This window comes from Phymastichus coffea, unplaced genomic scaffold, assembly GCF_024137745.1.
Source record: "Phymastichus coffea isolate CEN01 unplaced genomic scaffold, Cenicafe_Pcof_1.1 PCOF00111, whole genome shotgun sequence".
Lineage (NCBI taxonomy): Eukaryota > Metazoa > Arthropoda > Insecta > Hymenoptera > Eulophidae > Phymastichus > Phymastichus coffea.
This window is the reverse complement of record NW_026706922.1, coordinates 375,475-387,855: the sequence shown is the minus strand read 5'-3', so window position 1 is coordinate 387,855 and position 12,381 is coordinate 375,475. Positions and strand designations below refer to the sequence as shown.

The 12,381-nt window shown below is 44.6% G+C and overlaps 2 protein-coding genes across 3 annotated transcripts; one reads left to right on the top strand and one right to left on the bottom strand.

Moving 5' to 3' along the window:
• Positions 1-3,427: 3,427 nt before the first annotated feature.
• LOC131670534 (acetylcholine receptor subunit beta-like 2) lies at positions 3,428-7,334 on the top strand. The gene is made up of 12 exons (XM_058946207.1): positions 3,428-3,644; positions 4,309-4,469; positions 4,612-4,656; positions 4,998-5,107; positions 5,175-5,355; positions 5,419-5,575; positions 5,637-5,764; positions 5,849-6,024; positions 6,095-6,247; positions 6,396-6,520; positions 6,671-6,783; positions 7,122-7,334. The coding sequence occupies exons 1-12, from the start codon at positions 3,590-3,592 to the stop codon at positions 7,332-7,334; spliced, it is 1,617 nt and encodes a 538-aa protein (XP_058802190.1). The 5' UTR covers positions 3,428-3,589.
• A 500-nt stretch (positions 7,335-7,834) lies between these two features.
• LOC131670533 (E3 SUMO-protein ligase PIAS3) lies at positions 7,835-11,663 on the bottom strand. Of its 2 annotated transcripts, none has more exons than XM_058946205.1 (9): positions 11,224-11,663; positions 10,169-10,335; positions 9,991-10,089; positions 9,520-9,682; positions 9,134-9,436; positions 8,959-9,060; positions 8,642-8,882; positions 8,152-8,568; positions 7,835-8,058 (listed from the first exon to the last, which is right to left on the bottom strand). In XM_058946205.1, the coding sequence occupies exons 1-9, from the start codon at positions 11,245-11,247 to the stop codon at positions 7,835-7,837; spliced, it is 1,740 nt and encodes a 579-aa protein (XP_058802188.1). In that variant the 5' UTR covers positions 11,248-11,663. The 2 variants fall into 2 exon arrangements, with proteins under 2 accessions (XP_058802188.1, XP_058802189.1); XM_058946206.1 differs by lacking the exon at positions 11,224-11,663 and adding an exon at positions 10,532-10,938.
• Positions 11,664-12,381: the final 718 nt, after the last annotated feature.

The following is a 12,381-nucleotide window of genomic DNA, read 5'->3' as shown; positions in this document are numbered from 1 at the left end:
GAGCAAAATAATGGTTTTAGACCGGTGCCTCCGTTGACGTTTGTGGTAGACGGTTCATTCGCTAAAATTATTATTTTTCAAAGCACAGAGCTAATTGTAGAAAAAAAATTGTAAAGTTGCACCACAGTTTTATATCGTTGATTTGCTTTACAGTATTAACGCACGTCGTTATTATTGTTGTAAAGCTTGTTTCGGAGAGACCGAACGTTGCGCAGCTTGTGTGAAAAGAACAGCGTACGTAAAATAATATACTATAACGCTTCTTTGGCAATGAGGCCATTACTCGCGACACCTACGTAACGGCTGTGTCTGCCTGTGAGCGCGAGTGAGAGCGCGCTCGCGCGTGGCGGTGACACTACCACCAACGGACTATTTCGCGTCAGCTAAGCGTCGGTCATCAACTAAACGCAAGTAGCGCTCTAATCGTAAACTTTTTAACGACTTTCGCCGGGCAGCAGCTAAAGCTTACAGCCGTTCGGTCCGAAAGCAACATTTCGGCTCGCAAAGCATCATCTCGCGAGAAACACCAGGCGCGCACGCCACGGAAATCTCGACATTTACTGGCCGTGCTTTGTCTTCGTCCGGGAATCGATGAGCCAACTTTCGGTTAATTTGTACGTGCGCGCGAAATGGTATTCATAAAGGTGCTGCGTGCCCATATGCCTCGGCAGAAGAGTACGTGTGCGCGGGAAGTAGCTGCGTCGCGCGCGTATTGAATTGAAGGCGTCTTGTGCCGAGAATATAACTTGAGAGAGAGAGAGAGAGAGGGAGTGCGTATGAGTAGAGTATAGGTTTATAGGGTCTCTTTATTGCTCGAGAACGATCGGCAATTCGATCGGCTTTTACGATGTTGCGCGCTGCACTACTGCCACTATAACTCGAGTGGCACCACCTCCCAACAACAATAACAATTCACGTGCGTGCGCTCGCGCGAGCTTGCGCGCAACGCGGAAAGTTTTCCGCTCTGCGCGCGTTACCCGCGTCGGCAATGATTCGGGGCCGCGGGATTATCGAGTGCTCGCGCCGTACCTTGTCGCGGCCCTTTCCCGTTGAAAGAAGGCGAGTGGGCAGCGCACCAACGAGGCCGAGGAGAGAGAGAGAGAGAGAGAGGTCGCCTGCCAGTGGAAAGCTGTAAACGCGCTGCCGGTTTTATGGGGTTTTAGCGCGAATCAATGTTACACGAAGTAACTATATACGGAGCGCCCTTCGCCGCTGCGCTCGCCGAGTCTACGGTATAGAGGTTTATTCATGACGTCATAAAGCATTGCAAGACAATGTCGTAAATGGCTCGCGATAAATTATGGATGATGCACGACGACGCAGACGCGAACGCGCACGAGGACGATTCGCGCGCAGCCGCTAATGGACCTGCGCTCCCCTCGAATGCACCATTTGCGCCCTGGCTCGTTTGTTGTATATTAACGGGGCTTGCGAGCAGCTACGGCGGCGCAACCAAGCGACATCTTGTTTATAGCGGATTCATCGAGCAGATTATCAAAGATCGGCCGCAGCTCTGTATTATGTAGTCGCGGCTAGTCGAGGTAATAGGGGGGCAAAGCCCGCGCGCTGCGCCAGCGCCGAGCTCGCGCGCCCAAGTAATTAACCCGGCAAGCGCGGCGCGCGAGCAGAAGAGCGTCGAGCGAGAGAGCCAGCTTTAAATGACTAATCTCCTCCGAAGATCAGAGCCCGGAGAGCCTCGATGCGCGCGACCAACGTCAAAGGCGGCGGCCGAGAGAGGGCGAGGAGCCGCTCGCGATGGCCATTTCGAAATGCCTTCCGCGCCGGTGCCCCTCGGCCCAGCCGCGTAGCGCTAATTATTCTCGGGAAAACTCGATCGGCGCGCGAGTTGACAATGGCCAACGAGGCCGGGAGTTTGCAGCTGACGTGGGATTGGCGAGCGAAGGCGGGAGGCGCAGCTCTCCGACATTAATCTTTGTACTGCGGGCACCGGCTGATGAAGTAGCAATTTCCCTTTGATGGAGCACGGAAATGAGATCGATGCGGACGAGAAGTCCGCAGGCCACGGCGCGTCGCCGCGCGGAGTGCCTGAAAAATCAAAGCGATCGAGAGGGGGCCGGGCGCGCGCGTAAATAACGCAGCGCCGAGGGACATCGATCAGTCGAGCGAGCCCCGCCATTAATGGCCTGCCCAGGTGCGGAGACCGGTCGGCTTCGTTTACTTACGACCGCCGGAGCAATTCGTCGGCAGCGGCTGCGTACGGCCGAGGAAGCGTACGCGCAACGCCGGCGCATCGGTCCGTCCTCGTTGTCGGCCTTTGGAGATGAAAAGCTCTTCCGTGCCTCCCGCGCGAAACAAGCGGAAGAGCGAACGACGGGGGTCGCGCTTGTTTGCGACTGCTCCTAACTCTCCTGCCCTTCTCCCGTCGCGCGAGCAGGCGCCGTTTCGGCTCGTTGCGCGCGCGCCTCGCCGACGGCCGGCCGAGCGGCCCAGGCGGAGCCGAGGCGCTGTCGAGGCACGGCATCGGGGAGCCACGCGCGCCACGCGTACGCGCTTCCGTTGCAAATTGGAGCTCGCGTCGACGCTCTCCATCCGCACTTTCCCTTGGCGTCTAGTGCCATCGGGCTTGGCGCTTCGCTCTCTCGCTCGGACAAAGGGAATACGAGAGAGAGAGAGAGAGAGAGAGAGAGAGAGAGAGAGAGAGAGAGAGAGAGAGAGAGAGAGAGAGAGAGAGAGAGAGAGGGCAAAGGCACACTCGACTGGCGCAGCCCTCGACTTCTTTTGAAACGCGCGGGGAAAGGCCGAGCGAGGAAGGAGCTCGGCAATTCCGACTGCCAACAGTGGGACGCGCTTCGATTACTTGTCGCCGCGGCGCGAGCGCCGCTAATGCGACTGCTGGCACGCGAGCCACCGACGACTCCTCGTATTAGCATAAAGCACAGCCAACTGCGACTACGGTAATGCGCGCGCCGGGCTCTTCTCGATACCCCACTGCTCGGCTACACTTAAATTACGCCTAAAAGCCACGATAAATCGGCCGATTGTTGATAATTAATGTCGATAAGCCTTCTTTCCTCCACCGGGAAGCCTGGATATCCGTACGAATTCGTCGTCGAGCTGCGGACCGATCAATTTTTCTCCGCAGCACGCCAATGTCCAGAACGCTGTCTCGCAATCCAACGTATGATAAGATAGTCTCTTTTCTTCTTCGACAGCTTTGGAATCCGCGAGCTTCCGTAGCTGACATTGTTGCCAAGGAAATCCAACTTTTCCATAGACTTAGAACGCGTCACAACGCTTAAAGTCAACGAAACCGTGGAGCTTTGCGAGCGAGATCGAATACGAAAGGCCAGTTTTGGCGCAGAAACAATCGCGAGAGCGCCCTCGCACGTCCAATGCTTGCAGCCTGTCGTGGGGCTAACGCTAACCAGTAGGGTGGAGCTTGCGGCAGTAGCGCTGGCGTCGCGCATCGATCGTGTGCCGAGACTCCGAGAGGTGCTGACGAATAGACACAGAGAGCGCGACAGAGATAGAGAGAGAGAGAGAGAGAAATCAGTGTACAGGGATGCTGAGAAGAGTGGACGCCAACTGATATCCATCGGCTGCTAGTGCAACGGCAGTTTCAAGGAGGATGCGCTGCGACCTCGCGCTCCTCCTCCTCTCGCTTCTCGGCTCGTTTGTCGACGGTGAGTCTCGCGATATTGCGAAAACCGCTTCGAACGCGCAGCTTCCCCAGTCTTCGATGCTCGCGATCGACGCCTATCCCCGTGCTCGCTCGTGTTCACGAGTTTTTCGAGCGGACGCGCGAGTACTTTACCGTGTGGGACATGCCTCGCGCTGCGCGAAATGCAAATTTTGCGGTGAATATTGCAAAAGTCAAGTGTGTGCGCGTTCGCGCCAGTGGCGTTTGCGCTACGCCCATATCCGCAAAGCGGGTTAAGCGGTTTGCTGTGTTTGCCCTTTTTCGCGCTGGGTGGGTCTGCGCAGACTTGCGCTCTCCGTATTTTTCGATTCCCACGCGGAATTCGCCCGAAGGCGATCATTACGCGTGCTCTAATCTCGCTTGCCTTGGCGTTGTAATTGCAGGAGTCGAGAATCACGTCGAGCGAATAAATCATTAATCGGATAATTGACGCGCTAATTTGGTAATATTCATTGATTCAATTGCTCGGTCAAACGCGCCAACTTGAACGCGCTCATTGTCCGCGCGACGTTTCAAGTTGGACATTTATTTTGGAAATATTTTATTAATGGTCAGATCGGGAAGATTTACGCGAAGCGATTATTCGTAATGCGTAGTAATGAAAAGCACGCGTAACATTGACATCCCTCTGCTGGTTCCATCGGCAGGTTTTCACCCGGAGATAAAAAGCTTCGAGGCGAATCCCGATGCGAAGCGGCTGTACGATGATTTATTGTCCAATTACAATAGGCTCATCCGGCCGGTGGTTAACAATACCGAAACGCTCACGGTATGGCTGAATCTCAAATTATCTCAGCTAATTGAAATGGTAATTGGCCAAGCTCGCTCTCTCATTGCTATCGATGTATATATATGCGCACAAATATAATAGATATGTACATACATCGATAGCGACGCGTCAACCGGAAAGGCACCGCTCACTTGGCCGTGTTATTTTTCCATTTTTCCAGAATCTGAAGAACCAAGTTATGACAACGAACGTTTGGGTGGAGCAGGTAAGCCGCCGCGCTGACGCGTCGATCGTTCAGCGGACAATCAATATTTACGTCACGCTCGACGCAAAACGCGCGAAAGTTATTGCCGCGAGCGAAGACGCGCTCTGCTCCCGTCGTTAAAATTGCATGTTCGCAGGTGCGCGCGTATTTTTTCGGCCTCGTTTTTGAATGATGCAGGGCGCGCGCGAACAGGTTCTGCCCGTCCGAGACGCGCGTCCGGCGACTTGCGCGCTTATTCGCCGTGGACTCGCGCCGCGGACTCGAGCCGGCCGAGAACCCGGCCGAGAACCCGGCCGAGAACCCGGCCGAAATTCAAGTAATAACGATGGCGCGCCGCGCAGAAATGGTTCGATTACAAGCTGCGCTGGGAGCCGGAGGAGTACGGCGGTGTCGAGATGCTGTACGTGCCCTCGGAAAACATATGGTTGCCCGACATCGTCATGTACAACAAGTGAGTGTTGCCCGACGCGGCGTCCGAGGCCCGATGAGCGAAGCTGTTTCTGTTTCCGGCGATGCAGCTGGGACGGCAACTACGAGGTGACGCTGATGACCAAGGCCACGCTCAAGTACACGGGCGAGGTATTCTGGACGCCGCCGGCAATCTACAAGTCCTCGTGCGAGATCAACGTCGAATATTTCCCGTTCGACGAGCAGTCTTGCAACATGAAGTTCGGCTCGTGGACCTACAACGGCGCACAGGTCAGTTGTCCCCGGTGAAGCTCGACGCGAGACGAACGTCAAGGCTGTCCTCGATGCTCGCAGGTGGATTTGAAACACATGGACCAACAGCAGGGGAGCAATTTAGTCGCCAGGGGAATTGATTTGAGCGAGTTCTACTTGTCCGTCGAGTGGGACATACTGGAGGTGCCTGCGTCCAGGAACGAAGAATATTATCCTTGCTGCAAGGAACCTTATTCCGGTAATGAGGATCGATCCAGCCGACCTCATCGACTCTCTCATTGCGTTTCTTTCGCTTGCAGATATTACGTTTAATATTAAAATGAGGAGGAAGACGCTGTTTTATACGGTCAATCTGATAATACCTTGCGTTGGTATTACTTTCCTAACGGTTTTGGTGTTCTACCTGCCGAGCGACTCGGGCGAAAAGGTAATCCACCCCAGAACCATCGGATCCGTGCTATCCATGCTAGGACAATCGAACGTTCCTCGTGTTCTCTCTGTGTGTTGCCAGGTCTCACTGTGTTCCTCGATTCTTCTGTCGCTGACTGTGTTTTTCTTGCTATTGGCAGAGATCATCCCGCCGACTTCGCTTGCCGTGCCGCTCCTCGGCAAATACCTTTTGTTTACCATGCTCCTCGTCACGCTTTCCATATGGATCACCGTCTGCGTGCTCAACGTCTACTTCCGGTGAGGAGCGGCGCGATCTCTCGCTCGCGCTTCTTCCACGCTCTCCGTTAACGCTTTGCTCGTGTTCCAGATCCCCGTCAACGCACAACATGTCGCCCTGGGTCAAATCCATCTTTTTGCACTGGATGCCGAAGATGCTGATGATGCGTCGAACCCCGTACGCCACGCCCGAATACGACGACACTTACTTGGACAGTGGCTACACCAACGAAATGGACTTTAGGTAAGAAAAGAGCGTGCGCTTCGGGCCGACACTGGGCGCTGGCGATTCGCTCGATTGACAAGTCGACTCTCTCGCCGCACTGCACGCGCTACTCGTTACTACCTTGTCTCCGGCTGAATTGTTTTCTCCCACATTCGACTTGCCGCAGTTTCCGCGACAGCATAAGCGACTACCCGTCCGAGTCGAAGGAGAGCCCAAATGGCTTCGAGAGCGTCACGAATGCCTACAAAAACATGCGCGACGAGGACTCCCGCCACACTCCGTACGCCTCCGGTGAGCTTCACTATGTTCTATTTGACTGCAACTGCCGCGTGCCACTCGTTGAAACTTGAATATGGTCGACGAGAAAAGCACGCTCGATCATCGCTTATCTGACGCGATTTATCGATTTTGTTTGCAATTGCATGAAATGTTCGAGCGCAGTGACCGACAGCGAGAATATGTGGCCAAGAAATCTGTCGCCCGAAATTATCACAGCTCTAGAAGGAGTCCGATTCATTGCTCAACATATCAAAGATGCGGACAAAGATAACGAGGTACTCAATTAAATGTATACATCAACTACTGCTTATATCTTACAAAGTAAACACGTCAATCTACTTCCAACGGCAAATTTTTTCACTCCTTTTTTTTCAATTATTCAGATATTTATCTTGATTTATCAACCATAAAGTCCAGTCAGTTTTACAAGAGCTGCAATTTTTGCGGATACATTTTCAAAAAGAGAAAACAATAATTTACTTGAAAGAGACTTTTTATTTACAGAGAAAAAAATATAAAAGCTTTGTTTACCCGAAGGAATCACAAGATTCAATTATATTTTGTCTTAAAACCGAATAATGTATGAAAATAAAATTCTATTTTATAATTTCAGATCATCGAAGATTGGAAATTTGTAGCGATGGTATTGGATCGGTTCTTTCTGTGGGTTTTCACGCTGGCGTGTATTGTAGGAACTGCAGGAATTATTTGCCAAGCTCCAAGTCTCTACGACACCCGCGAGCCTCTAGATCGGCAATTGTCAAGTATCCCTTTTCGAAGGGGTAACTACATGCTTCCACCCCAGCCTTTTTTCAACGACGATTAAAAAAATAATCGACTCAACATCGTGAATTTTGACGCACAAAAACGAATTTATTGTTCCATTTCGTGTATGCAATCTTCTTATTGAACAAAATATTGATAAACAATAAATTATTTGAATTTACTCCAACGTGTGTATTCATTCGTTTTTGTCCAATGTCATTTTTTCGATTTAAAATAATAGATTTTTTGTACTTATAAATATAAAAAGGTTTACATTTCGTCATTTTATTTTTAAGCAGTATGAAAATAAGTCGACGATTGTTAATCTCTCATCATTGACTGCATCGAAGAAAAAAAAAACACTTTAGGAACGGGTAAAATATTTAAACTAGTGTCATTGGCAATGGACTACTACAACGGCTCTGTGCCGTAAACGTACATTACATCAACTGTACACACATATGCATCGTATTATGCACTTTTTTATTATATTCCACTGCGCACAATAGATGATTCGACTATATATAAATTAAATTCGACTTAAAAAAACTAATCCAAGAGTTAATCTAAATCAATAATCATTAGTTCTGGAGAATCGCTCGTACTGCTTATAGCACTAGCTTGTGGCTTTAATGAAGTAGAAAGAGCTGGCTTTTTACTAGAACTATGAATAGGCGATTCAATATCTTCATCACTGCTGTCTGATATCAAGTCAATAACGAGGGCACGCTTTTTCTCTTTCGGCGCAGATGGCGTGGAAGAAGTGTGAAATGAATTACTTTCATCTAAAATAGTCAAAGAAAATATTATAATCAAATATTTATATACTGAAAGCATACTTTTTCTATGCAAAAAAAACTTTGAAAATCGTTTCATACCAAGATCAACAGTAACATCCGCATCTTGTTTTGACCGTGAAGGACTAACTTCTAATTTGTCGCTTTTGTCCTTATCTTTCTCTTTCTTTAGAACTAAATTTTCCCACGAGCCATCTTGTAATAATTGTATTTCATTGACATCTGGTAATAACTTATTGGAGTTTAAAACCTCTTGGAAGTAACCGTCGATAGTTAAATTATCATATAATGCTGCTTTGTCACAAACTGGACAGTTCCATGTTGGCTTTCTTTCATTCATTTGCAAAAACAATGATGCGTCAAAACATTGTAAATGAGAACATGTAGAAGCTCTACATGGTGTGCTCATACGCATTTTTCCTAGTGGACATGCCAACGACACTCTCAACGACGTAGTTGCAATTTCACTATCAGCATCTTCATTTAGTTTTTCTTTGACTGGAATTAAATAAGTTTATTTATACAAAGACAATTTTCAAATATTTTTCTCATTATATAGAGATATACTCACTTAATCCCCTAGTGTAATCAGAATGTTTGACTCCTCTATTTTTCATTCTCGAAAGCAGTTCTGAACTAGATAATTTTCTGACAAGATAAACGGCGACTGCATATCTTCTACCATAATCTGCAGACCATGAAACTGTGACTTGGTTACCAACTGTAGGAGACAATTTGACTAAAGGGCTAATGTTAACTGGCCTTGGTGGCCTCTTTGGTTCAACACCAGGTTTGTTGGTAGGAATCGGATTCTAAAAGCAATCAAAACAAAAATTCAAGAGATATAATCGATTCAACAGAATTAATGTGATATTGTTAATATCTTACAGGCAGTGGACACATTTTTCCATTAACCTTGAGGTTAATATTAGGTGGAAAATAATCTTCTTGTTCACACGAAGTTTCTTGTAAACAAAATCGCATTTGAACCTGAAATGATATTTTTCAAAGATTTCAAAAGAATGACAAATGTAAAGTTTAATACTGGCAATTAAAATTATACCTGCACAGTATAATCCATTTTGCTACCTTGTCGACAATCGCGAGAACTAGAAATATCCGTTGCTTGTTGTGGAGTCAAATGGAAAATAAAAGTATTTTCTTGAATTCTCATGGTCCCTTGTGGCATCAGACTTGATGGCTTCAGCAACTCTCCAAGCATATCAAAGAATGGTAACTTTTTGAACTTAACATCAGGATGAACTGGGTACTGATTGGGTTGAAGGGTTAATGGTGTTGCTAGAGGTATGATCTTTTGTTGTGTGTAAGCAGGATATGTAGGAAATGGACAAGCAGCTGATCGAGACTGTAGATGAAATAGATATATTTTAATAACATTAATTTTTTATTTAAATACTTAGAAAACTTATTTTATTTTCAACTAATTACTTGAGGAGTGACACTTGTGTAACCTGGAGCTGGATACACCGATGCTGATCTTTGTGCAACTTGTGATTGAGGAATGGATGCTTGATGTGCAGGTGGTAAATCTTTACCTGCTGAGACTGATTGCTGCGATTGTTGTTGGCTCATGGCTTGAGCATGACCTTGCCTGTTGAATAATACCAGTTTTAGGTTTCCAAATATTTTACATAATCCATAGTTTATTAAGTATAAGATATTATTTGTTAAAGCAACTATATTTGTAATTCAAACTAAACTAATTTATTGTATTCAGCTATACATAAAATATTAGTATAAATAATATTTTCTCTTAATAATTTATATTATAAAAATATGTCTATAAATATATGCTCATACACAACATGCGTATTAATTGGAATCATAATACACATTAATTCTACACAATGAGATTTTAGGTAAAAATTTTTATTTCTCCTAAACTCTCTGAGAACTAACCTTGTGTAATAGTTTCTGGAATGCATGTTTTGTTCAATTTGTGGCTCAGCTGCACTGCCAGTCTGGCCATACATTTGATGAGCAGCAAGTTGATCTGCCCTATGATCATAATTTGATATAGTGGCATTTTGATCACTTGAAAATGAAATAAAATAGATATATAATAAATTATAATTACTGTATTGTTTTATATAGCTCCCGAATTTTTAATTCAACAGGATGTGAACGAAGACGTAATAATTCCAAGGCACGAGTTTGGAGTTCGTTTTTCCTACCAGATTTGTTTCGACCAGCGAATCCTAAGAGCATCTGCAGTTCAGATACTCGAAAACTCAACACCATATTCTACAAAACAACAATAACAATCTTCAATTATCTCTAAACTTATTTTAAATAATAAAATAATAATAACGATTTTCTTTTCTATGTAAACAATCAATAATGGAGTGTGTACTGTTCATGTTTAAATTATATCATTTAATTTAACATATACAAAATATTTTTTTACTCAATTTATAACAAGTACTATGACGAAACCTACCCTAAAAGTAATAGAAGAAACAATATTCTAGCAATTCGCTTTAAATACATGATAAATGCAAACATTTCTTATTTATAACAAATCTTAAGTTCTTAAGTAGGAACTACAACACGAACTGTAAAAGTTTACAGAATATGATCCAATAAAATATTAGATTTTTTAGGTTAGCGCATGAACGAACAGACTAATTTAACACCATGCACGTGCCCATATTGCTTTTAGTTTCTTTCTAACTTGAAGGCACAATGTAGTAGGAACACAAACAAAAAATTGAACTAAAAACGAAAAAAAAAGTCAAATGGGCAACGACTAAATTTTCTTTGTTTGTCCGACGCCTTGCTAAACGCGAAAATTCCTTTCTAGATATTTGTAACTGTATGCGTCACATGGACGACTTGCGAGTTTGCGACTGCACCGCGCCGGGAAATCAACGGAAGCGTACTAGAAAAAGAGATCTCTCACACCCCCACCCTTTTCTAATTTGTCAACTTTACATTTCGAAGAAAGATACGGAGAATAAGAATAAACTTAAGACTTGTTCGTATGTAATGTTCACCGTTAAGTGCCCGGAAACGATAATAGGTATATACGAACAATTGGTTAGAATGACAGTTGCTACAAACAATAAGTACAAAACGAGCCTTTTTAAGTAATTTTAACAAATTATTGCGAAAAAAATTAAAAGCCATTACCTCCAGCTCTTCAGTTTCTGACATTTTTCCAATGGATATTTATTAATGACGATAGTATTTTCTCCTTACTGCTTGATTCTTGTCGTGAAACACTTAAAAAACGTTTTTTTTCTACAGAGAAAAAAATTTTCACAGAAATATTTTTCACGTTCACGTGAGTCTATTCGTTTTATTTTCCCACTGGCACTCGCGCAAATTTATTTAGCAGACCGGTAATCACAAAAAGGGTTATCTTATTGCGGCATTTAAAGGCGCACAATATTTTATACTTATATATCACCTAATTCGTGAACAGTTCTCCAAAGTCCAAACCCCATATAATTGTCGTTAATATCGATTTTACGATGTTTATATTTTCAACGGTTTTTGATAACCTTCATTGTTGCCCGCGAATTTCTATAAGAAGCGCGGTCAACTGCAGCCAGTCCGACTATGTGGGCTTCTTCACATTCAGTTCGAAATATATGAGGGTATTAAAAAAAAAAAAAAATTTTCCAAGATGGCGACACACACAACTTTGTTCTATTCGTTTTGCCCAGCAAAAAAAATGATTAAGGAAATAAATGAAATCGCTTTTGTTAATAATCACAGTTTAACGCTTGATTTCAAATAAATATTTCACGGTTTACATCGCAATTCAAAAATTATTTCTGCTAGCTTGTTTAGAGTAGTTTCTGCTTCACGTGTTTGGAATGATTATTGGAAAATCTTCAGTTCGTACACGAACTTGTCCAAGAATCCAACGACCAATCTGGTCGATGGTTATCCTAGCTTTTCCGATTTTCAAACTTAAGCCATTTACATGAAGCGATTTGGAAAATCTCGCAAGTTGTCCAAAATTTATGGAATTTTCCATACTGGACAAACAAAGCAGATATTTCCTGTCCCGTTAAAAGTTGGCGAATGAGTTCTGGGACCACACCTCTTTTATGCTATATTTATTAATTAATTTTTTAATGCGATTGTAATCATTTATGTTTTTCATTGAGAATTTTATTCTATTTATGTAAAAAATATAATAAATGGTTCAAATTCAGCTACTAAAACTTGTTATTTGAATGAATAAATTGGGCAAACTAGAATGAAGTGTTTTTTTATTTTCACTAAAACTCCATAAAATTAATAATCAAGAACAGTAGCAACAATCTGCGGCATGAA